This window comes from Drosophila bipectinata, chromosome 3R, assembly GCF_030179905.1.
Source record: "Drosophila bipectinata strain 14024-0381.07 chromosome 3R, DbipHiC1v2, whole genome shotgun sequence".
Classification (NCBI taxonomy): Eukaryota; Metazoa; Arthropoda; class Insecta; order Diptera; family Drosophilidae; genus Drosophila; species Drosophila bipectinata.
Genome location: NC_091739.1, coordinates 10,810,575 through 10,836,448, shown reverse-complemented (window position 1 = coordinate 10,836,448; position 25,874 = coordinate 10,810,575). Strand labels below are relative to the sequence as shown.

At 41.8% G+C, this 25,874-nt stretch overlaps 1 protein-coding gene across 1 annotated transcript in view; it reads right to left on the bottom strand.

Annotated features, from left to right (window-relative positions):
* side-III (sidestep III) overlaps positions 1 to 25,874 on the bottom strand; it is an 87,245-nt gene that overhangs the window by 21,631 nt on the left and 39,740 nt on the right. Inside the window, exons 3-6 of the mRNA XM_070280845.1 lie at positions 13,567 to 13,699; positions 3,710 to 3,848; positions 3,559 to 3,628; positions 3,213 to 3,323 (exon numbers count right to left, since the gene is read on the bottom strand). Coding sequence (XP_070136946.1) covers positions 3,213 to 3,323; positions 3,559 to 3,628; positions 3,710 to 3,848; positions 13,567 to 13,699 — 453 coding nt within the window. The remainder of the gene's footprint in view (positions 1 to 3,212; positions 3,324 to 3,558; positions 3,629 to 3,709; positions 3,849 to 13,566; positions 13,700 to 25,874) is intronic.

Genomic DNA, 25,874 nt, shown 5'->3' with positions numbered 1-25,874 from the left:
AATAGCAACAAGCAGATGGGTAATGCCATTGGCATCTAGTGCTGCCAAGAAAAGTTGGCCAAAAAAGGGTTTCAGTGTATGAGTGTCTTACAATTTGTTCTTTTTACTTTTGTCAAGCAAATTGTTAGAACTTTAAGGCCTATTCAAGGATATTACTCTAAATCTAACATTATAATTTCTATATAATTCTTATTTAGCTAGAAAGTAGCTAAAGTATCAGCACCGATTGGCATTGGCATTGGTGGGTCCATAAAGACGAGCAGCAGATTGAGATTGGGGGGGTTAAAGTAGCTGATAGCTGAGTGTGGACTTGGGAATTTACTGCCACGGCTGAGCCAGAATGCTGGCTGATTGCAAAGGATACTTGGCGACAATAAGCCAGCAGGGATACACGCACACACACGGCTCGTCGCCGAAAAGTTGAGCAGGATGGGAATGCAGGGATAATAGACAAATAACAGTTTCCCTGCGGCATTTAGCTGGCCCGCTCCACTCCATTTCTTTTCTTTTCCACCCATCCGAGCACTTTTCCACCCATCCAGGCATCCCGGAGTCACCCCGGCGAACACCCACTTCCTTTGTGTAATGAAGACAGCGCGTTTGCCATTTGCTAAGCCATACTTACGCTTGTTGACAATTGCTTGCCGGACAATGCTCCGGAGTCCGGAGTCCGAAGTCCTCAGTCCTCAGTCCGGAGTTAAGGGGAAAATATGCAAAGGACTGGACAATGGATAACCCGGGCGGCCACTTTTATGGGGGAATGCTTAGACTAGCTTTTTATTGCCGGTATTAATTGCTATTAGTCGAAGTTAATAAAGTTGATAAAGCAATTTGGCATTTGGCGTTTATTGTGCCAGGGGCTATGATTAGTGGTGGGCCATAAAAATAGCGTCAGGATTTGCATTAGCTTTAATCAGGACCCCAGGACCCACCGACCCGTACACAATTCAACGTCAACCAGCAGCACAATGCCTCAGCATTGGTCCTGTCGACGGCATGTGGCGTTGAAATTGCGATATTAGTTAATTTGGCTTTGAGCCCTTTGCTGGATCCGAATGAAATACGAGCTTGCATTGCGGTCTTCCAAGGAGGTAGCCCATTACAGAGGAAATAAAAATGTTTTCTATAATTAGATACTCATTATTTTAATGGTTTAAAATCTTTAATTTTAAATATAAGGCTACAGATTCTGTCTCAGTTTTATTTAATCCCCCTTAATCCACATACATTCCATAAAAGTAAAAGTTTTTTCCGAGTGCATTGGGTGGTAGCTTGGGTTTGGGGCAAAATGTTGCATACAAATCAGAGGCGCCGCCAGTGCTGTGCCACCTGCCAAGAAGCGTGTCGCTCAGCAGGTGTCAAAAGCGAATGTTGTCGACGTCGTTGGAGTTCCACAAAACCCCCAACCCAGCTGAAAGCTGAAGACCTCCTGGGAGCCCGGAACCCCGAACCCAGAGCCCGGGCCATTGGATGTTTAGCTCATTCACATGCGGTTAGTCAAAGCACCGACGTGACGCATCACCGCCAAACCAAAGCAAAATGCCAAGGAGCAGGCGAAATCCTTCGCCAGCAGGTGTAGATATGGGACCAGCATGAGTGAATGCAGCTCCACACCATGCCGGAGCAACTGCTGCCAGTCAGGTGGCTGACATTCTAGAGGCGTGGCGAATAATGAGCACTCATTTGCCATGAAAGCCAAGGATCCTTCAGCAGAAATTGGGCCACTACTTTTTTAGCCTGATGGAGTCTGAAAAGTTCAAGACCAGTTTTAAAATGAACTCTTTGAGATTTCCCTCTGGAGTCGTGGAAACTTATGATACTAGCTTGGCTCCAGTTCAGATATTTTTAAAGCCTCGCTTATCTCCGTTGCCGTGATAAACAATTTCTCTTAAATATGACAAAGTTTAAAAGCCAATTCAAACAGTTCAATGAACTGTGCCCACAGACAAGCCTGTCGGTAATAATCAACTAATTCCACTATCAAAATGGACTTAAAACTTTTCAGAACTCCAGCAACAGTATCGCCACACCATCAGCTGCAATCTCGACTTTAAGCCATGCCAAAACCCATTTAGTATGGCCAAAAATAAAAATAAAGGAAAAAAGGAGGAAGAGTGAGCAGCTCGCAAATCGAGTTGGTAGTTGACATGGAAAATGTCTGGGGTGTATGCCGAAAATATTCTTGTCAGAAAGTTAATGATTTATAATGCTGATGCCGGGCATTCGTCGTTCATGCTTTTGGGGTTGAGTTCAGTTCGGTTCGGTTCCATTGGGTTCAGTCATGCAAGGAGAAGCAAGAACCCCTCAAGCTAGCCAGAGAGCCAGCGAAGCGAGCAACTTGTACAAAAATTTTCACACTTGCCAGCGATTGGAAAAGCGACTAAAAAGTTTAGAGGATGCGATGGTGTTCGCTTTTTTTTCTCCTTTTGCCTTCACCTTGGGGACCTCTTTAAAGATTTACGATGCCGCATATGCCTACAGGTCAAAGCTTGGCCAATGAATGTGGGGGGTACTCTGTACTTTGTGGTGTGGTGTGCACAACAAAAGCACGCCAGACGTGGAAATTTGTTGCATTTCGCTTTGAAAGCAAACTGGCAATGACAGCAGCCGCAGACACAGACGATCCAAGGATGTTGCTGGTGTCTGTGGAGCGGCAATGTCACCGCAGACTTTGACATACATTTATTTTTATTATTTACGATGACTTAGCCACCACTCACATACACCCCCCTCATACACACACATCATCTCGGTCATGGCTGGCGTCTATCTGGAGTCTTTCATCTTTAATTCTTTAAATGGACTGGTGGGGTCGAAGGGGAATGGCTGTAAACGAGGCCGAAACTGAGACTAAAGGCTGCACAGGAAAAACATCTTAAAAGATGGATGAAACTTGGGATATGAACAATAATTTCTGAAACCTCTAAGATGAAGTAATCTTTATACATTTAAATATTATAACAAACATGAATAAGTCCTTGAGCTTTTAACAATAATTTCTTTGTCTTTTGAAAGGGTTTTTGGAAGTTTTCATTTATTACAATATTTTAGGAAAGACACAGCTCAAGGTCTATTTCTCACAGTGCTAGGCTGGAATCAGTTGCGTTTTTGCCACAATCTTGCCCCAGCTTGATAGCCTTTTGTCTGAGTGGCACATTTATGTGGCCGAGTGTACGTGTATGCGTTGGTGTCGTTTATCATGATTTACTTACCGCCACGCACTTCACATGTCAACACAATATTATCGCCCTCGAGCAATGGACCCACAGCGCCGGCGACATCGCGGCCAGAGGCATCGTACACGAGTATTTGATGTGGAGGAACTGCAGAGTAGAGTAGAGAAAGGACAAGTTCGTAATGCACATAAAAAAATATATGTATTGTCTATATATATCTTTAAACCAAAAAAACAAATAGCTAGAATTAAGGATCGCTTAACAAGAGAGGCTTTGAAAAAGTTCCTTAATCAAATTTAAAATTATAAATAATCTAGAATTTCTTTTAGTGTATAGCCTAGAGCTCCCTTTAATGGCAGTGCACTGGCTTTTTTGTACTCACCAATAACCGTTAAGTTAATTCTATGATTACGCGTGGGCGAGTTCTGAAAGTCGACACGACAGCGGTAGACCTGTTGAAGAAATCCAATAAAAAAATAGACAATAGCACAGCGCACTTTTCGGACGGTAATGGTCCAGTTTGAGGCACTTACGCCCTCGTCATCCAGCTGAATATTGTCCACAGATAACTTGGCCGGCTGCTGCCCGGTAACGAAATACGCACGTGGCCCAAATGAGTTGGTATCTGACCAGTACAGTGCCTTTTCGAAGGCCCGCCCCCGCACATCGAAGCTGCAAAACAGGAAAAAAGCAAAACCGGAAATGTTAAAAGTTGCCTAAGTAGTTCCTCTTCTCTTATCTCTATCTCCATGGCCACAGGGGAAATGCAAACAAAAAATGGTATATATATGTGAATAAGTAAATAAAGGGAAATAAAACCAAAATATTGACGATAAGTTGTGTCAGCAATTGCCTCCCAGAGCATTTCAGATGTCGCAGCAAAGGTCGTAAATTTTAATGCGTTGTGGAAGTTTGCCAGGGGGTGGTGTAACCGCGGGAGGGTGGTCGACCTTATGTTTTGAGCATAAAAAATGGCTCTCCTTTTGCTGGGGGAAACATTTTTCAATTCAATGTTTTCATGCGGTCTACCAATGGTATATTTTTCTCTCTCCTCAGCCTCAGATTAAAGTCTGAATTTTAAGAATTCCTTTAAAGGATTATTTTTCATCAAAAGGTATTTGATTTTGAGTCTTTTTTTTTGATTTTATTATCCTTTAGTTCTTTAGAAATAAATTACTATTTAAAGTTTCCGAAAAATACTGAAGCTAAATCTAAGTCCTAAGTGAAACATTTGTGGCAAAATGGCATCAAACAGACATCTTTTGTATTTTCAAGCTCATGCGCCACTTTTTATGGTATTACTTAGAAAGTCACATAGCAGAAAAAAATTAAATAAAAGCTTAAAAAAAATGGAATAAACTAAAACCTGATAGTTAGCACAGAAGCTGAATTGAGTTAAGCTGTATAAAGTCTGAAATATGGACTCTATTTTCCTGCATTTTAAACAGGCGACTTTAAAAACCCCCGAGATGCTACTAAATAAAGAAAAAAACTTATTGGCCCGCTCGGTAAGTCTTTTCTCGCCCAAACCATAAATATTGAATGGGAAAATTGTAAAAACGACACGCTTGAAAGTGGCTTGGGCCTGAAATTTCACGCGTCTACGAAATGACCCTTTTCCTGTACGCGATGACCCAAGGACCAGCGGCTCGACAAAACGAACCCCGAGCATAAATTTGCACGCAACTAATTTCTTCCGTTTCGCATTATTTTCGCAGCCCAGAACAGAGACCACCAAACGTTTGCAATTTTGCGCATTAAAAAGCCTGACGTGCTATCTTTGGCGCTTTTATTGTATTTGTTAATGTCCGTCTGAAGGCTTTGGACGCTTTTTCAGGGTTTGGTGGCACGCCCCCAGCCCTATTTCGCCCTTTTGCGACACGCCGTAAATGACTTGGCGGTAGCAAGGCTTTCAAACAATTCTTTCTCAAGGCACTGAGAGTAAAGTTTGGTTTTTGTTAGAAAAGTATTTGGTACATAGTATTTAATTTAAGTAGTTTCTCAAAAAATATGGGGTTTCTCTCAAAAACAATTTGGAGATTATCATACCAAATGATCTTACGCACAATTTCGCATAAAAAAATAGCGTATACGCCATGTTGACCAACAATATTTAATATTACGTATACGACCTGGTGGCCACTCACCCATTTACTATTTATTTCTGATGATTATTTTTCCTAATAAATTAAAAAAAAAATAGTATTTAAAATTAAATTTTACTTAAAAGCAATAAAATTGCGTATACGACATGGTGTTTCATTAAAGTTATCTGAAAAGTAAGATAAAATTTTAAAAAAATTTCATTTGGATATAAAACTATATGAGTCTAAAGACTTCTGATTAACTGCAGACTTCATTTTCTCTCAGTGTGGTTTCTAGTGACCCACACGCCAGCACATCGTCTTTGCACAGTCATCGCAAGTTGTGTCCTTTTGTTGCTTCCGCCGTCGTCGTGCAGTCTGTGGCGCTATCTATGGATCCTGTCCCCCATACCGCCTACCACCTACCACCCATCGCCTTTTGCCTGGTTCTGCCAGTGGTTGTGGCCCTGGTTTTGGCCCCGTCTCTCAGTTGCGGTTAGCGAAGCGGTTTGTCATTGTGCCGGCTGCCAGGGGACAATTCGCGGCCTGCGACCGGCCTCCGCCGTATTGTTTGCGCCTTTAAGTGGTTTTTTATCATTTTGCCGCTGACACAATTTATATCCGGTGCTCATATTTCTTATGCTTATCACAGGGGCTTCTTCCTCCTTCCTCACCGCATTTTTCCACGGTTTCAGTTCTTCGTTTTCCGCTACCAGCCACCATCTACCCGCTATCCATTTCTTCCTTTTCTTGTGTGCTGTGTCATGTGTTTGGCCGTTCCTCTAATTGTGTTCAAAGTGCAGTAAGCCATGCGGCGAATAAATTACGGTTTCTAAGCCTTGCCCAAAGCCAGGGCACGTTCCCTAATTAGCCTAATTAAATATATGCGCGAAAATGTAAACATAACAGAGAGTGTGCGGAGTGCGAGAACTTCTTGAGAAATTTCCTTTTAAAAACTGCGTTTCAGGGTCCGTGGCTCTTAGTCGCTTTTCTCGCTTTTAATTTTGCGCATTTGCAAACAATAGAGAAACGCCGAATAGTCAACAAAGGCAAAGGAGCCAAAGGACGAGAAGGAGGAAGGAGTCGCAATAGCGATAAGGCAAGGTGGACGAAATGAATTCCAGTTTCCCAGCAGGTTTCCTCCTTTCCTTTAAACACAGAACCGAATTTCAGAAAAGTTATCTTATCATTTTAATCCTATCTTTTGTAATTAAAATATTTTTCTAATAACTATTTTGCTAGGCCTTCTTCTATTTATCTCTTTGGGCCTTAAAATTTGTCTTAGTGTAACAAATTTGGGCAAAATATCCTGGTCTTAGCCCAGCTTGCCCTCTGTTGACGTTGTGTTTTCCTCTTGTTGGCCTTAGGAAACAATAATGCCAAGTTTGCACAATGAGCACAGCAGCGAAGGAACTGTTAAGGGATAGGAAGGGAGCCCGGCCAAAGGACAGAAAAACAGAAAAATAAACGCCAAATGCTCGGGCAGTAAAAATTGTAAAGCAGAAAAACAGAAAGCAAGAACAGCTAGCGAGTGGCAAGAAGCAAAATAAAAGTGGGCCAGGCCAAGAAAAGAAGACAACATTGTGGCAGTTGCAGAAATGTTGACTGTCGTCGAGGAGCAGGATAAGAGAGAAAGCGCCGAAGAGAAGCAGACTGGCCAGCTTTTGGAGAAAGGGCAGCAGAAGAAAGAAGGCATAGGAGACAAGTGGACGCGACCACGCGACGTCCGCTTGAAGAGTTTGCTTTGCACTCGAAAAAAAGTAGCTTAGTCTAACTATACCATATTAAAAATATTAAATCTTTAAAAAATAGTTCTTTTTGCAAATTATACAATTTTTAAAGGTTTTCTTTTAAAAGGTTATAAATTGAAAATTGTACCTTAATGTCTTAAAATATAAAGTTTTAGTGCATTTCTTTTCCATTCACATTGGCTTTCTTCCGCCCACTCATCCGCTTACTTTCCCTTTGTCTATGGCCTGCTTTTTTCCAACAATTAGTTGAGTTTTATTTATTTTGCGTTAATTGGTAGCACTTTATCTTCGGGCCTGAATGAATGAGCTGCGTCCTTTAAACAAATCCCCGAACGAGACAGACCTTGAACTGGTCTTTGCATGGGCTTGGTAATTACGTTTTTGGGGTATTTTTTTTTTCGCTAACTTGGTCATAAACTTTCGGCTCCTGTACGCCGCGTAGTCTTCCGTTGCCACTCAGGACGCGCAACCTGCTGCCCCGTTTCCCGCCCCGAAATCCAATATCAAAGCCAACTCCTCATATTGTCATTTAATGTTTCTCCTTTTTGTTCGGTCTTCAGTTTGTAACGCTTACAAAATCCTATTCAAAAAGATTGCAAAAGGGCTAAGCGGGGTAGGGACACAGCAGAGTTCGCCCAAAAAAAAATGGAATAAAATATAAAAAAGGGCCAAAAACTTTTGCACTCACAATATCCATTGAATAATTTTATGACAATATGTGTCAGAGCGTGTCGGTAGGTCGGGTGTGAGTGGGTGTGCGGTTCTGCCGGAATTTTCTGACAGTTTAAACAGATGCTGCCATCGTGGGAACACTTTTGGCCAGAATCTCGACTGGCTTATACTCATTTCAATTGATTGGCTAATTATGTTTTTGCTTTTATAGAAGGCTAATTTATGGAGTTTGCCAGATATATAAATCTTTAGAGGATAAATAGATAGTTTTGTTATTTCAACATATTGATATTTTTTCTTAAGTACTTCAGAGTTCTTGCTTTTATTTATTTTTTAGATCTATTTCAAATCAGTTTGTATTTTCCATCTCTACAGGGTACATAAGTGGCTAGATCCAACACAAGTAGTGCCTGACAAAAGGCAATAAACTATATGGGCATGAGGGTCTGATCTGCAAACGACCCGCTTTGGGCGTTTTATGCACGGACAAAATTAGACAGGTGAGAATAGGTGCTCTCTCGTAGCATACAATGTACACTAGGATATATTGTCTGGCAGCCCGTATCAAATTATGCATAAAGAAACCCTATCACAGGGACGAAATACAGGACAGCCAGCAACAATATTCACGCAGAAGCGCCAAAAAGTATGCTCCGTAACTCGACAAAACTGGCAACAAATTTAAAATTGGTTTCAACACACACACTAACAGAGTTACAGTCGTGCAAACAAAAGAAGCACAGCACTGCGAGAAATATGAAACAATAATAGCACCAAAAAAAGGGGCTGTTTACACGCCCCCATCTATATGGAGGCGCACATACACTTGCAAACATACACACACACACACACACAAGGACGCAGACAAAAGTATGCAAATGATTTTACTGCCCCTTTGTTTTTTCTTTATTTTTGCTTTTTGTTTTGCCGATGCCCAGCTCGTCCCTCTTTGTGTGCGGGTATTGGTGTTATTATGGAGCCATGCTGTGTAATATCTGTAAATTTCTTTTGTTATTGCCAACAACAGTTTTCCCACCACCATCACCACCACCCCGTCGCCTTTTGCAAGCCCCCTTGCCCCATTCCACCGAGCGGTGTTGACATTTGTTGGCATCGTTCCACACATTGTTGCCGCTGGTGTTGCTTTTTGTTTGGTTTTCGCTTCATCTTCTTCTTAACTTTTACTATATAATTTGTAGCATATGAATATATGAAGGACCTCCATTCCTAGACCGGGGGGAAAAAAAACGATGAGTGGAGGGGGGTCGAAGGGGTCCGCAAAAACAAAGAAACATAAACATCGTCGCCGTTGTGCTCGGTGGCCAAGTTCAAATTTATGCAGTGTCGCCCAATAAATTCCGCAATAAATTCAAAATAAAACTTTCATCTTGGGTGGCCTATTCGGTTGTTTTTGGTTATTCCTGAGAGTTGCCTCAGGTTGGGGTTTCAAGAGCGAAAAGCTATTTATTTATGGAGATAGAGCTATAAGAGGAGATATTTAAAAATATTAAAAATTATATTCAGGCCGGTCTTTAAAGCTTTATTGTATTCGAACAGATTACTCTTAATTTCAAGCATTTTCCAATTAGGACGAGTTCCTTCCGTCCAATTACCAAAATCAAAGTCATTAAAAGTTAATAATGACGTGGCAGTTGGAGGGAGCCGTCGCTTTCGAATGCAAAATTAGTGGGAAGATTGCAGCTGAAACCATTTCCGATTGGGTCCAAGTGGCGAGCCGACAAAGAAAATCCCAACGTTAGCATTTCTCAGTCGTCAGGGGAAACCAGAGCTTAGTGGTGGCGAAATCGATTTGCATGCGCCACTTGCATTTCCGCTATTACACACGCACACACCCCCACATTTAGTCGTCCGCCCACACAACTGCATATATACATACATTTGAAACTTAATTACAGTTTTAAATATCCCATCTAACCTGAAATTCGCGCAAAGTGCCGCTCTACAGCCGCTTTGCAGTCGTAAAAAGCCCCGAAAATGCACTCGACTTAATTGCCTTTGGCCGACGACTTTTGGGTGTCCTTCTCAGTGCACTGAGAGAAAAAGGATCTTTCTTATATATGAATTAAATACTAATACTTTATAATATCATATAAGGTTTTAAAACAATTGGTTCCTCATAATAAATGGAGATTTTAATCTAAACATCCTCTGTTAATTTTTTTAATTTTTTTAATTTTTAGTGTAATTCTATCCAGTTCCTTGCCGTGATTCCGCCATCTTCAGTTTCCGCTGGCGTTGGCCTTTATTGCCAACCATTTTGAATACCATTTTGTGGTTTATTACTTTTGTGGCAGACCAATGCCGGCTCTCAAGCAGCCACACTCACACGAGGCTCAACCTCTGCAAAGTGAATGCACTTTCGATTGCCAACCGTTTGGCCATTGCTCTTGATTTTCCCCACTTTACCCTCTCGCCCGGTGGATCTGTATTTATAGCGCGGTGGCCGCGGGCCGGCGATTATGGCATTTAGCTGGCACGGGGATTATCCCGCTTTTGACAGACGCTTCCAGACCAGCTCCCAGCACGGAAACGAACAGAACACTTCTGGACAGACCAATCCAATCCGACCCGATGCTCGCAGCGAATTTCATTATTCATGACGCGGATCCTTGGCAGGCAGGCAGCCAGTCAGGTGAGCTTTAAAAATCAATTAACCTTGATTGTGGCCCAGGCCCAAAGCCCATTGTAGGCACTTCAATATTAAAGCAAGGTGTATCCAGGGGCGTATTCGCTCTCGATAGACCAAGCAGAGATTAAGGAAAGCACTTACAGTTTCGACAATCAATAAATACACAATTTTTAGTGGAGGATAATCCCAGTAAATCAAAGAGACTTGAAGTTGGAGGCTACGTACATATGTTAGTCTTAAAATAACTATTGAAATTGAATCACTTGAATCTGTAAGGTCTTTAATAATTGCAAAAGTATCTTAATAACCTTAAAGTTTTCTTGATGAAGTTGTTTTAAGTTTCTTGTTTATTTTTCATATTAATATTGCTTCATCTTCGGAGATTCCCAGCGTGATTCCCAGTCGCTAGAGATATTGCGACTGCACTTTTCTTATTTGCTTTTTTGTATCGATTCTGCCATTGCCGATGCCAATGCCATTTCCTTTTGCTTTTTGTTTATTATGTAGGCTTTGCGGGCAGCATCGATGGGTGGCAGGTGGGCGGTGGGTGGCTTGGGCGGTATAGGTTGACTGCCATGGTTGCCATTGCCATTGATGGCCTGCAATATTGAACGTGACAGTTGGCCCGTCGACCCGGGGAGCTCATATTGTCCCTGTCTTTCCCAGAATTTTTTTTTTTTTTTTTGCCTCGTTACAGGTGGCTGTCATGGCAAATGTTAATTTTAATAATGGAGGGCCAAGCAACCTTCGAAGCCCCGCCGACCCAACGCCGACCCGCTTTTGTCTTTATATCGTGCACGATTCATAACAAATAAATGTATAAAAATCTTATGAAAATCGCATTTCAAGGGTCAAAGTCAGCAGAAACAAATCCCAGCGAGCAATCCGAGCCATAAAAATGAACCCGAAAACCCGACCCAGAAATAGCCTAACCCTAGCAACAACAAGAATATATGTACAAATACAAAAACTGTCCGATTTGGGGCGGTCAAACAACAAAGCAAAAGTTAACATTATAATTTTTAATATTTTTGCTTTTAGCCTCCTGGGCAGGACATCGTTTTGTTGCCCCTTCAGCTTATTCGGTTGCCGTTGGTGTTGGCTATAGCGATGGCGTTAGCGTTGGCGTTGGCGTTGGCGAAGCTTTTGCCTTTGTAACTGGGTGTAAAGCTGTCAAATGCAGGAGAGCTCCTAGACAGGACTTTACACAGGATGTTTGTGTATTTTTTTCGGTGTGTGTGTGTATAAGAGTGTGTGTTTGTGTGTAAGGACTTGTGTGAGTTTAGGTGAGACTGCCAGCTGTGACGTGCCTTTGGAAATGTTGCAAAGCCTGCCTCACAAAAAAGGATAAAGACACTAAGCCAAAAGACCTTGATTATAGCATGATTTTAAAAAAGAATTTTTAATTAAATAAATTCTGCAAGTTTTCCAACAAATTTATTAAGATTTTTTATATATTTCAAGGAGAATAAGTAGAATACACTTTTTGATTTTTAAGTTAATTTTTTCCTGTGCAGGCATAACTATGAAGGACCTTGGGGGATCCCTTTTTGTGTCCCCTTGGCCTCAATGTCTCCCTTTCCGTCCTTCACATGCTGCTTTCAATTTCGGCGCCTTTTCGGTTTTAGCTTTTGGTTTTGATTCTTTTCTAAGCCCCATTCTGCTCTAAAACCCCCAGTTCTCCCGCTTCATATCCTTCGATTTCACGCAGCGCTGGCAATTTTACGCCAGAGTCCTGGCTTGAGCTTTTCCCATAGTATCCTGGTATCCTGCCAGCCTGTTGTGCAGCTGTTGCTGTTGTTCTTGCTTCCACTCTTGTTATTTATTTGCTTAAAGTCTGTAGCAATTCTTATTTTTCGTACTTGTGTTCGGTGAATTGTCCCCAGAACGGAAATCGAATTCGAATCACTTTCGGATATATTTGGTTATAAAGTCGGAAATTTTGGCAGCATTATTGTTTTTCACATTTTTCTAGTTTTCCGTCCAAACACACACTCACCTCCTTTTCCGCTTTTCCGTTTTTTCCCTCTCTAGTTCTATCGGTTTCCTCCTCATCTTTTTCTCCTTTGTCTGGCCTGAAATTTATTGCTTCCAATTGAGTGCACGAAACGGCAACAACAACATCAACAAGGATCAGAGTCCTGCCAGTGGGACTCGTGAGCATTTCGCGCTCGCCCTTGAGATACACGTGCGTTCGTATCCATGTCCTGTCGTTGTCTATGTCCGTATGCCCCCGAAAATCACCCATCCCTGCTGCCACATTCGTCCACCCGCTGGTAACATATTGAAAAGGAAGCACATGTAAGCAAAATTGACAAGGCTAAAGGATATCGATGTCTGCTTATAATGTGCAACATATTAAACCTAAGCACACGTTCGCCGAGCCCGCTCTATAAATAACAGCAGCAGGACTTTCACGATATTAGGGAGGAGTAGCGGAGAACTGTCTCCCCATCCGCCTGTCCCGCAGCTTTGGCCCATAATCAAAGTTGCCGCCAAAACAGTTTTCACTTTGGATGCCATTATTTTGCTGCCCCCGACTCTCGCCTCTCGCCAGCCCGGATGTCCTTTGCCTCGAGCCCTGCGGCTAATATATGAGTCCATGTCGCCCTGTTTGGCCTGCCTGGCATGCCGTTGCTTTGTTTTGCTTTGACCTAGTCCTGGAGCATGTCCTGGGCCAAGTTCCAGGACTAGGCATATGCGACAACTACACGTTTAATAAAAATGTAATTTTTTATTGAATATTTGTTCTTTCTTAAAGTAATTAAGACCGAAGACCTTTTAAAGCATTTTTTAACCAGAATCATGTTTTTGACTGACAATTAAATTTAATTAGAATCTTTATCTAGGCATTGATTTTTCTTTGAGTGTACTTTCTACTCGAACCCACTACAGTTGAGTTGATATTGATGATGTTATTAAAATAATAAATTATTTGAAAATTATGAACTGCTGCCATTTCTCATGAAGCTGTCGGGTCGAATGAGTGGAGTGGTGGAAGGAGTTGCCACTGGAGGTGCTTATAAATCAAAAGGTGGCCAAAAGGACCTCGGTGGGTTGGTCTCTCAATAGTAGGGCGGAACTTCTGTCAACCGCACAAAAGCACATGCATATACACACGGACAGATTCACATTCTCGAGACCGAAATCTCAAAGAGACTATAAAATTAGCAAGTGCCAGCTAACCTGAATTCAAATTTGGTTGCTTTGGAAAAAGGGGCCAGCATGCTTACCTGTATAGTGGCTTTCCGGCACTTTCGCGGAACCAGAGCACCATGTACACCCGATCGTCCTTCGCCTCCGGCTCGATGTCGCATGGCAAGGATGCGGTACGTCCCAAAACGGCTTCTACGGCTACTGTGGAAACTGGAAAAAAAAATTAAGAAATTTTAATCAAAAATTGTTTAGGGAATTTATGGTTTTATCTGTTTTTTTTTTTTTAATTTTATTAAAAATTCATTGAATTCATCACAATATTTTAAGAATCAATCCTGATCCCTTTTATCTCAAATTAAAAACCTCCTGAAATAAAGAAAAGTCCTTTTTCCCTTGGTGTGTCATTACCATTACCACGTAATGCAATTGAATAAAACGACAGGTGGGGGCTTTTTTGAAATGTCATGACAAAACTATTGCCAAAGTCATTAACACAATATGAAAATGTCCTTTTTGCTCTGGGCCGGGCTGAGCTTTTAGGGTGTTGCCGCAATTACTTGAACTCGGCTCCGCTGAATCCTTCGACTTCGTTGACTCCTTCGTCGATTTTCTACAAATGTCAACAAAACGGTGCCTTTTAAGTGTCACGTTGAGTTCAGTTGAGCTGAGTTTCTCGGCCCAGAACGCGGAGCACGCAAGGCAACAACCGCACGACAGGCAGCCAACCAAACACCCACTCAGCCGTTGAGCCACCCGGCCAAGTGGAACAAACCACCCACGGCTCACACAACCCCGGTCACACAACCCCACCCAGATCCTTCTAACCGCAATAGCCGCTGACGTTCATCGTTGTAGTCGCATAATCACAACCAAGTACGTGAGTGGGAATATTAATGCCAAATTGAAGGCAACGACAACGATGACGTCGACAATGGCTATGGCTATGAAGACGAGAATGAGGACGAGGATGGCCGGCTGCGATTTCACGGCGGCCTCATCTTTTGCATTTAAACTGCCAATTGATGTCACTGGAAATAGATAAATGCTAAGGGCGGCGCCGTTGCTTCCGGGTGGCTAAAAATCATTCCCATTTTCGTTTATTTTTGTTATTCCCAATCGAGTCCAATCCAAAGTTTCCCCTCCATCCAATCCAATCCAGGCAAATGACAATAGATTAAAGTTGGCTGGCCGGCTTCCGTCTTGTCAGAGTGGCGTTAAAGCCCCTAATTGTCCTTTGGCGTGAGGAGGATCCAAGGGTCTGCGATGGGGGCGGGGTGTTTGCTCAGTTTTGTCGTCACAAGTCGTAAATTAGTGAGAGAAACATGAACTGTAAATGCATATCCATCAGTCTCTCCAATGAATAATACATTAATGGCCTTCAAAGTGTTGTGAATGTTTAAATAGACCTCCAGGAAGTGTGACGAACTTGAGGGCTTGAGATTATGAATGACGAAACATAAAATGTTGAAAATCTTCGCACCTAATGTGCTGGTTTATGACCAATAAAATATTTTGCATACCTCTCAAAAAACGGTTGCATAAATTTAAATATCCAACGAATTCCCCAAGCAAATCAAGAAATAAGAAATGTTTGCCACCGATTGACGTTTGCGAATCAATTTCCATGTGTGTGCCTGAGTGAGTTGGTGGTTGGGCGTGTTCGATAAAAATTGAAAATTCAATTGCTCACCTGTCCAGCTGTCAAAACCCTGAAACTCGAACACATCCATCATGAACCTATTTTACAGCCTGATGCTCATTAATACCCAAAAGGGAGCCTCACAATCATGTTACGCGTAATTTAATTTCTGCAGCCGGCAAACGAGGGAAAATCGAGTGAAAGGAATAAAAATGTGCGCGGGGGTGGCTAGAGGGCGGTAGGGCTTTTCTCAGCTTGCAGACGATGCCAAAAATTGTTGACATTTATTTAATATGCGCACGTTTTATAGAAAAGCAATTCCCAGTCGGATAATTTATGGCACACTACAGAAATTTGCACATGAAAACGCTGGCCCCCCTTAGGAGCTTCCCTCTCATCTCATCCAAATATGCGCCCACGCCGAAGGACTGACAAACAGACAGAGCGGACAGACTGGCGGACAGACGGACAATCAAACTCACAAATATATACATCGTGTATATGTGTCGGGCTACATGCCGCCATTGTATTGGTGTGTGGGCTGTCGCCGAACATGGTAGCAATTTTCGTGCGTTTGTAATTCCCATGTAAGATGTCAAATGCTCGACGAGCAGACAGAGTTAGGCCCTCTATCAGTTGGCTGAAGGCTGCTCTACACAGGGAGAAAATTGGGTCATAATAGGATTAGTATAAAATGGCTAGACGACTAGTATTATCAGACTAGACTAGAAGACTTATGGCTGTCAAAGTATTTAAGAAAAAGGTAAAAAAGCAATGTAATTGTTATTTCCGTTTTAATGTTTTTTAAATTAACTTTGAAATTAATATTAAAATTTGAATACTATTTTCAGTAGTATAATATAAAGATTAAAGTATGAGGAATATAAATTATTAAAAAATATAAAAATAGGTATGCAGAATTCTAGGAATATTTATTTATTCAATTTATTTAAAAATGTTCTTCCCTGTGCTCTAGTCCTGTTCCTGTCACTGACAGTAAGTCCCAGAGGCGGGCGGGATGCTGCAGCAAATTGACATAATTTGCGATATGCGCCTCCAGCACCGCCTCCCTCATCTCGGAGACCTCTCCCGAGCCCCCAAATCCTAGGCAGCTCGTCAGCGTCGCGCAAGCGTAAGTGTGTAATGAGTGATTTGCCCGTGGGGCACACATGGGAATCGAGGGCAGATGGATAGAACGGCTAGCAGGATGGGCTGGGTGCTTCCACCATTCAAAGGCCACGGAATCAGGCAGCCAAAACCAACTGGCTGTCCTGGATTTTGGACAGAGTGGCGCGTGCTGCGGCTTAGGTGGCAAGCTGCTTCTGAGGTCACCGCTTTGGGTAGCCACAAGCGGCAACAGTTCAGTTCAGATAGACAAATGTCACTCCATTCACTCGCGTGTATCTGTGTATCTGTGGATGCGTATCTGCAAATGTTGAGCGAGTGTGCTCGTGCATACGGGAAAATGGGTCAACTTGGGATTATTAGTGCTAATCGAAGGTAATCACTGCTTTTTTGAAACTGCCTCAAGAGACAGGTGGATTTTAATCCCTTTTGTTTATCTGAGATGACAATTTATTCTCTTGACTTGATTGTCAAGGGAAATTAATAAGCTTATGCAAACACACTTGAAGGATAATCAATGACAGTAACTGAAGTAGCGTACAGAAAACTATTTGTTAAAATATAATTGGCTATAATACCCATAAGATGCCTGAAGCCAAATGGCAAATGCAATGTCCTAGATGTCAATAAATGTCTATTTAATTTTATGAAACACAAACCTATTTGTAACCTGTATTAAATTTTCATGTACATTTTCGTCAAAACTAAGAGTACTTGTCAAATGAGAAAAATAGCTTTCTAATGGCTCTTTTTTCCTACTCATGCTGATCCAATATTTTTTGCCATTCTGCAACCTTTACCTACTTTAACGACATTGCACGCACACGAGCATGCTGAAAGCAAAACACCAAAGCAAACATATTAGCCAGGGAATGGGTATTTCCTGCTGATTTCCGCTGGATTCTATATGGTACGGTTGCGTTTTTTTCCTGCGTTACCCAGTGTCATTTTACTTTTTATGCTGGCTAAAGTAGAAAACAAACACAAATTTCATTCTGCTGCAGGCTCCATTTCCCTTCCTTCCCGTCTCTACACTTTTTTTTTATGAAAATTGCCAACAGCTAGGCAACACATACTTAGCACGCACCAAGGCAAACACACAGATACTTTGAAACAGAGATACAGCCACACGCTGGCACACTTACACACACTGGCGCCGGTCTGGCAGGACGCGTCGTTCAGCGCACTTGGGTTATGCACATAGTATAGTATTTATATTTATATAGAAAAGTCGCCGTTGCCATCTTTCCTATAAAAACGAAAGAAGCTGTGAAACTTATGCAAATTGCATTTCAGTGTCTGTGCAAAAGCTCGACACAAAACACAGCGAAGCGAAGAGGCGTGAGGAGTGGGGCAGCTCCAGCGCCTAAAAGTATGCAATGCTAACGCGCCGCGCTCCAAAAAGTTGTAGAAAATGCGCATAATGAAATCCATGGCAGCGACAGCATCTCTGCACTTGGATAAATGAAACAGTACAAAAAATATTAAAATTAAAATAAAGGGAAGCAAGTGCCAAAGATTTTTTTGAAAAATTAGAAGCCTAGTTTATTAATTTTTTTTAATAGGAAGGAAGTTAGATATCTTTGATTGGTTTCTCTTGAAATACTACAGGAAGAAGAAATATTTCAAACCTTATACGATTATTAAAATAAGATAATTTTCAAGTGTAGAAGAGGCAGCTTCTTAGCTTAACTTGACTTGGACTTGCTTGCCTTTTTTCACGTTCCACTTTCGCGGAAACGCTTTTGCTTTGGCTTATACATCTCCTTCGTCCTTTACTTGTATTCGCGGGTGTGTGTGAGTGTGTATGACTAAGTGAGTGTATTTGTTGTTCTTGTTGTTGTTTAAGGGAGCGCCAAAGTTTTTCTTCTCGTTTCACGCTACAACCGCAAGGATGCCAACGACAACGACTCCTGAGCATGGTAATTTCTGCAGGTCCTGGCCGGGCTGCGAGTGTGTGACTGTGTGTGTGTGCACTTAACTGTAGACACTTGTAAAAATAGTGTGCTCCTGCAAAGGCAGCCACTGGAGATGTCGACCCTGGCCGAAAGCTAAAGCTGAAGCTAAAGCAGGTCACGTGTGGCATAAACGTGCCATTGCGTCAGTCGCTGCTGCTGCGGCTGCTTTTGCCTCTGCTGTTGCATTGTTATTGTTGTCTTGGGTGTAGGAAAATTCCTTAAATAAATACATATGACGTGTCTTTGCATCTGTGTATGTGTGTTCGCGTCTTTCACGGTACTCGCTCGTATGTGTTTGTGTAATTGAGATGAAAGTTAATGGGCAGCATAGCATACTTTCGAGCGCCCAAATCGCAAGCTAACAAAATGCCAGACAATGCCAATGTATATATGTGTGTGTGTGGATATGTATATGAGAGTGTATCTGTATGTTTGTGAAAGTGAATGCCACTAAAAGCAACAAGAACAGCACAGTGGCATTGTTGTTGCCACTGCTGTAGTGCCTAAGTGGCACAAGGTAAAGTCGCATTGCCGCAGCCTCAGATTTCAGCCTCAGGTGAGCGGCGCCAGTGCCACGCCCTCGTTTTGTTTGCGGGCCTCCTCGCTTACGATTGCGTGTGTGTGTTTGTTTGTGTGTGTGTGCATCTGGGTGTTTGCACTATTTGCACTAATTTAGTTGAAAAACAAACAAAGTCCTTTGTTCAATTTTCGCCTTTCAGATTGAAGTAGTGCTGAGAATGGCGGAGAGAAAAAGATACTCACACTTCTAAAAATAAGGATTCCTTTCAAAGGCCATAATTTAAAAATTATTTTTTCAATTACGATAGATAAATAACCATCATGACAAATTTTATTAAAATATTTCATCAATTTTATTATAAAATATCTAATATACATATGTTAATTGCAGTGCATTTGAGTGTCGACTATAAGATTCTTGGCCAAAGGCAGCATTTGTGATTCAACTTAGTGAACTGAAAAAAAAACACGCCTTATAACAAGAACAGCAGCCCAGTGGCAAGTGTTAACCTATTTTTCGCTTACATTTTACAAACACTTTCATTCCGTAATTAGCAAAGTAATCTTGCTGTGCTTAAATGTAGCATGCTTTGCAATCATGTGCGCTTCATTGACCGAATATGTATGTTTCTTTTTGCAAAAGTAGCATGGCAATTAGCATGTCAATTGACGGAGCTAAATCAACAAACAGAAATTCAATTTCGTCATGATAAATAAAATACCAGGGCCAAGACCAATCGTGACAGTCATGATAGCAGTCACAAGCAAAAACATTCGCTACTAAAAGTGGGGCAATATCAAATACTGTTTGTATCCAGTAATAGAAATTTTATGGAGTGTTTAATGTTGGAAGGAAACTAAACTAGACCTGTCTTAATACTACTTAATTTCATCTGAATACTTCGGCTTTCATTCTAAAACCCTACTTAAAATCGTAGCTGTTTTTTAGACATGTTTTTTATAAAACAATATCAGTAATAGCAACTCTCCCAGGGTATCCCTATGTTGATGCCACTATGCCTTCACTCATAGACAATAGAACTCTTAGTTTTGTTTCTTTGTGGCCCCGTAAAACAACGAAAGAAATAACAAACTGACAAGTAGGCACGCTGCCTGTCTCCATTATGGTATTATTGACCTTCGGCCTGGTTGACTGGCATTGTCGCAGATGAGTGGGCGATGGGTTATTGATTTCCCTTGCCAGCACTCAGCAATCGATATTTGAATATGGGTGGGTGTAAGTGCTTAAAGCCCTAGGTGGCTCAGTGTCTTTAAAGGAAAAGAAATTTCCCACCGTTCGTTTCTGGTTTCGCATTACACAGGATGCCAGGCTCGGTGGTCGAAAGGTCGAGGGCTAACCTGAGGCATGTGAATCAACTGGCAGGAGTTCGGATGCTGACCACATCTGAACAGTGACCTCTCAGTTGGACTCGACTCGACTCTATCCCCTTTGGCCCCTGGCCTTGTGTAGTCTGATGCCTTGGATGCCAGGGATTACATCAATTACTGTGCCGGCATTTCTTCAAACCGACCTGACCGAAAAAGTAAGAATAACGAGCCGACCGAACGGGACCTTGTGGCCGCCTTACAATGGCCCAGTTTCCCCTTGCCACGCCCATGCCCCATGCATCGTGCCGCATGTACTCGTCGCCGTTGTCGACGTTCCACTCGTTCGCACTGTGCACATTTGACCCGAAGTGCATTGGTCATCACGTGTGGCCATGTGTCTGCATTTGAGTGCACTTTGGTCAGCAATTATTTTACGTTGAGGTCGCATTAGAGGTGTGCGCCCTCGCTGCCAACAAAGTTTCCTTGGCCAGGATGTTCAGGACGACTCGGTGAACCAGGACAAGTGCGAAAGCGAGGGTTAATTGTAGAAAACGTTTGTAGTAGAGCCTTTAAAGGAAATTCTAAGTAAACAGACTAATAAATATTTCTGTGGGTTTTAAATGCCTAACATTATATAGTATCCCAATTATTCGACCCTTTTTCTAGTTTTTGGTTTTTATTTTCTTAACAAGTTCCTGGTTTCTCACAAACATTTTTATCCAACCTCGCTGGAAGCAGTGGCTGAAAAAGAGACTCTCCAGCAGGACTAGTCAAGGCATAAAGTACAGGAGAGCTCGCCCAGATCTGCCATCCCATCTAATGGTAGTTTCGTACACAAGGGATCGAAGGGCAAAAAGCGGGAGCAAAAAAAAGGAGCAAAGCGGAAGTTGGCAGCCCGCAGGAGCATGAAGGAGGAAGCAGTCCGGCCAGTGGCAATGGCAATGGCACAACTACTAGAGCTTCCACTACGAACATGGCCAGTGGCATGGCACTCTGGCTCTGGCTGGCAGCATATTGAAGTGCTGTTCGACGCCAGCATTTTGCAGCTGCATTGTCATGTCAACCGATAAATTCACACATACGTGCCCGCATACCAGCAAACAATTGGCACCTTTGGCTATTTCCACTATTTTTTACCCCGTTTTTGGCCCCTTCGATTTCCAGCCACGTCCCAGTTGCAAGCTGAAGTTTTGGTGAATTGGAGCAGCTGCTCCAAGACCCCAAATCCCGAGTCGGAGCAAAGTGTGTGCACTGAACTGTTAGTTATGTTTGTTGGCAGGCAGCAAGCAGCCGGCAGACGGCATTCGGCCCACGGGTCGCATACGTAACGTAATGCTTTCTTCTATCAACTCAATATGCCATCTCCTTCAAGGGCTCTGTGTGTGCGTACATTCGCGACAACAATGATAAAATGATAATAGCGGCAATTGACAGTCCTGCCCCAACTGTGTGAGCCGCATAATTTAGTGGCTTCATAAAAACTGCGATTGTCGTCCCGCAAAAAAAAGGATGCAGGCTACAAAAAAAAATGAGTTGAAAATCCAAGGGATGACAATGGGGGAGCTGTACCAGCTTAATTATACTGTTTGCAGAAAAACAATTCAGTGGAAAGTGTATTGTTAACATGGCCACTTTATGCCCTATTTTAATTGCAAATTAAACATCAGATGTGTATAAAAGTAATTGCAAAAATAGTTTAGGAAATTGCGGCTCATTTTCTACATTTATATTATTAAAGTAAAATACTAATTATTTTTTTTGTTATTTATTTGTATTTTTTTTAGCAGTCTTTGTTTATTTATATGGAGCACCAATTATGCTATTCATAAGTCAACAGTTGTCGAAGCTTGTTATTATTTTAAGTCGTTATATATGCACCATTAATTTGTAGAAAGTTTTTGTTGAACGGGAAAACTTCATATTATTTAATTATTTATTAACGAATATACCCAAATTGTTAAATTGAATTTTCTGCTACAATAATCCAAGAGCACAAGTGGGATGTTTGATTTAACAGCAAAAAGTATCCCGTAATCGTCCACCAAAGTCCTATATCGGGACATAAAAACAATGATTGCTGTGGACAAAAAGTGTGTCTGATTCCAGTTGCACTAATTGAAGCCATCCGAATGCGAATTATATTGGCATTATTCCATTCATGGCGGATTTCAGCTGTTGTTAATCAGTTTTAATTACTCCGCCTTCCACTTTGTAATGCATACGCATTTTTGTCCTCATATGAGGGGGGCTTGATGGGTGGGCGTGTCATAGATTACAATGTGTGCAATTTGGAAAACCGCATGCACTGCGGCCATATAAAAAGCCGCAGCATACTTATGCCAGAGCTTCAGAAAGTTTGGCCAAAATGCCTATGGCAAACATTTTGGTAAAGATTTTCGCAAAGCTCTGCGATTTGCAGACAGTTAGACAAGGCAAAAGTTTTCCTCCTTCCCAGGCTTCTTTTGTGGGTTAGTGTGGGCTAGCCTGGGTGTGTGTGGGCTTTGTTCAAAAAGTAAGTGGGTGTGTGTGTGTTGCAGTGGAATTTGCAATTATTGCCGCTTAGCACAAAAATTCCATGCATGCCTGCGTGCCCACATCGAAAGTAGCAACTTGGCAAAATTATTGTCAAGAGTTTTTAGACACACACACTCCCTTTTTCACTCGCACATAACAGCCATGAATGACAAAAATGAATTTTAATAAAGTTGAGCAAATATTTGCATATTTGCATGGACGCTAAAAACTTTCATTGACTAACTTTTCCCTTCGCCACGGCGACAGACAATAAACCAATTTGATTTCAGTTGGAATTTCGATTTAAATGTTGCCAACTTTTGATGCGGGTCGCTCTAATTAGCTTTCGGCTTCGAAAAACCAGAAGTACCAAAGTCAATATTATGCATACCCCAAAGTAAATATTTTCCAGGTTGCCAGTTCCCTGGATCAACGCAATCTCTTTAAGTTTTTTTTCAGCTTTTTTTTTAGGAAAATCAATTTTCCTGCCGGTGGACACGTAGCAGGGCGTAATAACTTTAAACTGTTTCAAAACTCGGCGCGAAAAATTTCATTACCTTTTGTTTGGCGGCCGAAATGGGGTGGAATGGTTTTGGAATGGCCAGCCTTTTTGCTTGTTTTCTGCCTCTCTTTCAAAGTAAATATTTGACAAACAACAATAACAGCAACGACCATCAACAGAGTCGCCTTGGTTGTCCTTGCCGAAGCACTTAAAACCTAATTAAATTTGCATTACAATTTTTTTCGGTTCTTATTCCTTTTGCGTTGTTGCTGCCTTTAATTTTGTTTTGAAAAACAGCCACGGGCATGCACTGAAGGCATAACTTTGAGACCCGCAGACCCGCAGAGACAAAGGATACAATACCGCCCGGTATAGCTGGCTGGCCGGCCGGTTGACAAACAGGATATACCGGAGCTAGCTGGTCAGCGGGACAGAAATTCTAAAAAAAGCAGCGGAAAGGTGCGGAAAAAGCATCAAAGCTGGGGCATATTTTTAAATTAAAATATTTTATAATTTTTCTTTGATCTCACTTCCTCTAGAAAGAAATGCGGGAAAAGTATACAACCAATAGATGACAAAAGTTAGAGGCAATTTTTAAAATAAATATTATACTTTAATAATTTTAATGAGTAAAAGATTGTATTGATTTTTTATAACTACTTGACAGACTCCATAATGATCCCATTGAAGTTGGATCCCAAAACAAGTGCCTCTCTACGGTTCGACACCTTTAGAAACTTCAATTTTATAAAAGTTTAGTCAAAAAGTGGAATGACTGTTCGCAATTGTTGGAATCCTTTTGACAAGTGTCGTTACCACTGCGACTCTCAACTTGAATAGGCCAAGGAATTTATTCTTTCCGGTAAGAGAGAAAAAAAAATAAAACCGAAAGCAGACAGCATGAATATGTATATGCATAGACGATGCCGTCAACATGGTTGCATTTTTTATCCTCCATTCTAAAGAAACATTTAAACTCGACTTTCCTGTTTCGTCTGCGATTTCTGTGTACTTTTTGTTGGTTTCCCGTGTACCTTCTGTACTTTCGCTTATTTTTTTTTAGCCATGCACCAAAAGGTCCTTTTTACAGCGACCAAGAACGTATTGAATGCAACTGCAGCAGAAGCAGATGCTGTATCCGAAATTGTGTATTTATAAAGGATCTTTCACTGCCTGGCAGGACTTGAATACTTAGTTGCTGAGCAGTTACTAAGACCGGGCTTGAGCCTCCAAAGCTGGCTCGTAAACACGTAGAATATTGGCCATTAAGTGGTGTCAGAAAGGGGGATGAACGGGCCATAGATCAAGCCCTTTTTGAGGCCACCCAGGAAATCATTTAAAAGACATTAAAATTTATTTGAGGGCTCGTTAAAATGTCCGCGGACCCAGTACGTACACCCAATAAGCAATAAAAAGTGCGTGCGTCAGTCCACAAAAGGTGGTACTACTAACTGTAGATTATGTAAATGCTGGCGGAGAAAACACGTGTTTCTGAAAGCGAAGGCTTAATGGCCCAGACCCGTACTTTCCCACGTCAAACCTGGCGTATACGCAATAAGTTAGCTGAGGCTGCCAGCCAAGAACAGCCGGTAGAGGGATGGCATACGGGGGGCGAGGCATATAGAGCCGGACAACTGCAATAAAGTAAAAACTCAAAGATTTATTTCTTCGCTGAAGCTGCTGCTCCTGGCTGCACACCCATTGCCAGATATGTACGTCTGTATAAACATAGATAGTGAGTTTGTCTGGAGCGCAGTCCATATGTTGCGTGCAAATCACAGTGCAGTTGGGTTGGATTGGCCTGGTGTGCCAGCCATCTTCCTTCATCCCCCTCCATCTGTCCGCCCCCGATGGCTACTAAAGACGTTTGCCAACAGGAAGTTTGCAAACCAAAAACGGAAGCGCCAAGATTTATTATAAAAATGCTCATAGCTCAGGCAGGCAAGCGGCAGCATATTACGTTAAAAGTGCCCAACGCACACATAGACATGGAAACTTTGTAAGCCCACACACACAAACATACGCTGCGAGAAAATATAATGAAATATACATCAATTTAAAATAATTAATCACTTTAATAGTTAATAGTAGTGGCTTTAAAAAATTTTCTATAATATCAATAAAGTCTCTTTCAGAGAACTCAGTTGCTTGGTTAATGAAGCCTTTACTATAGTACTACCTATTATTATTATATAATTTTTTCCTCAGTGTTTGCATATAGCCATAAGTATTTATGTGGCCCCGTGGTATGGGTAAAAGTTGGCAGCAAATTGTGCGGTCCAAACACTAAGGCGAGCAGCTCTTAATTGCACATTTATTTAGGTTCGCCGAGGCAGTCCGGGCACTCAGCTCTCCACTGGTCTGCTCCTCCTCCAGCTCCAGCTGCTACCCTTGGTCATGGTTTTGCTTTTCTACTGCTGCTTAGTAGTTTATCATTCGCTGTACTTAAATTACTCCACCCCAGAAATCGCACACACACAAACATATGAGCCGAAGGAAAAACTTTGTTCCCAATCCTCTGTTGGGTGTGCAGTGTTTCCTTTTTTTTTTTCTTTGGACTTCCAGGAAGCCGATGCCTGCAAAAGTTTTCGCCCCTTGACGCAAAACGGAAATCTGTATATTAAATGACTAATTATAGACATTTTATTACCTTGAGCAAGATAAATGGCCAACATGTGAGTAGGGCCAAGTGAACTGGTGAGCCCAACTTCGGTTTATGGCTTTTATACAGAGTGAAAAAAAATATCGAACAATAAAGCGGATCTTAATCTTTATTGAAGGATAGATAAGTTATTACTA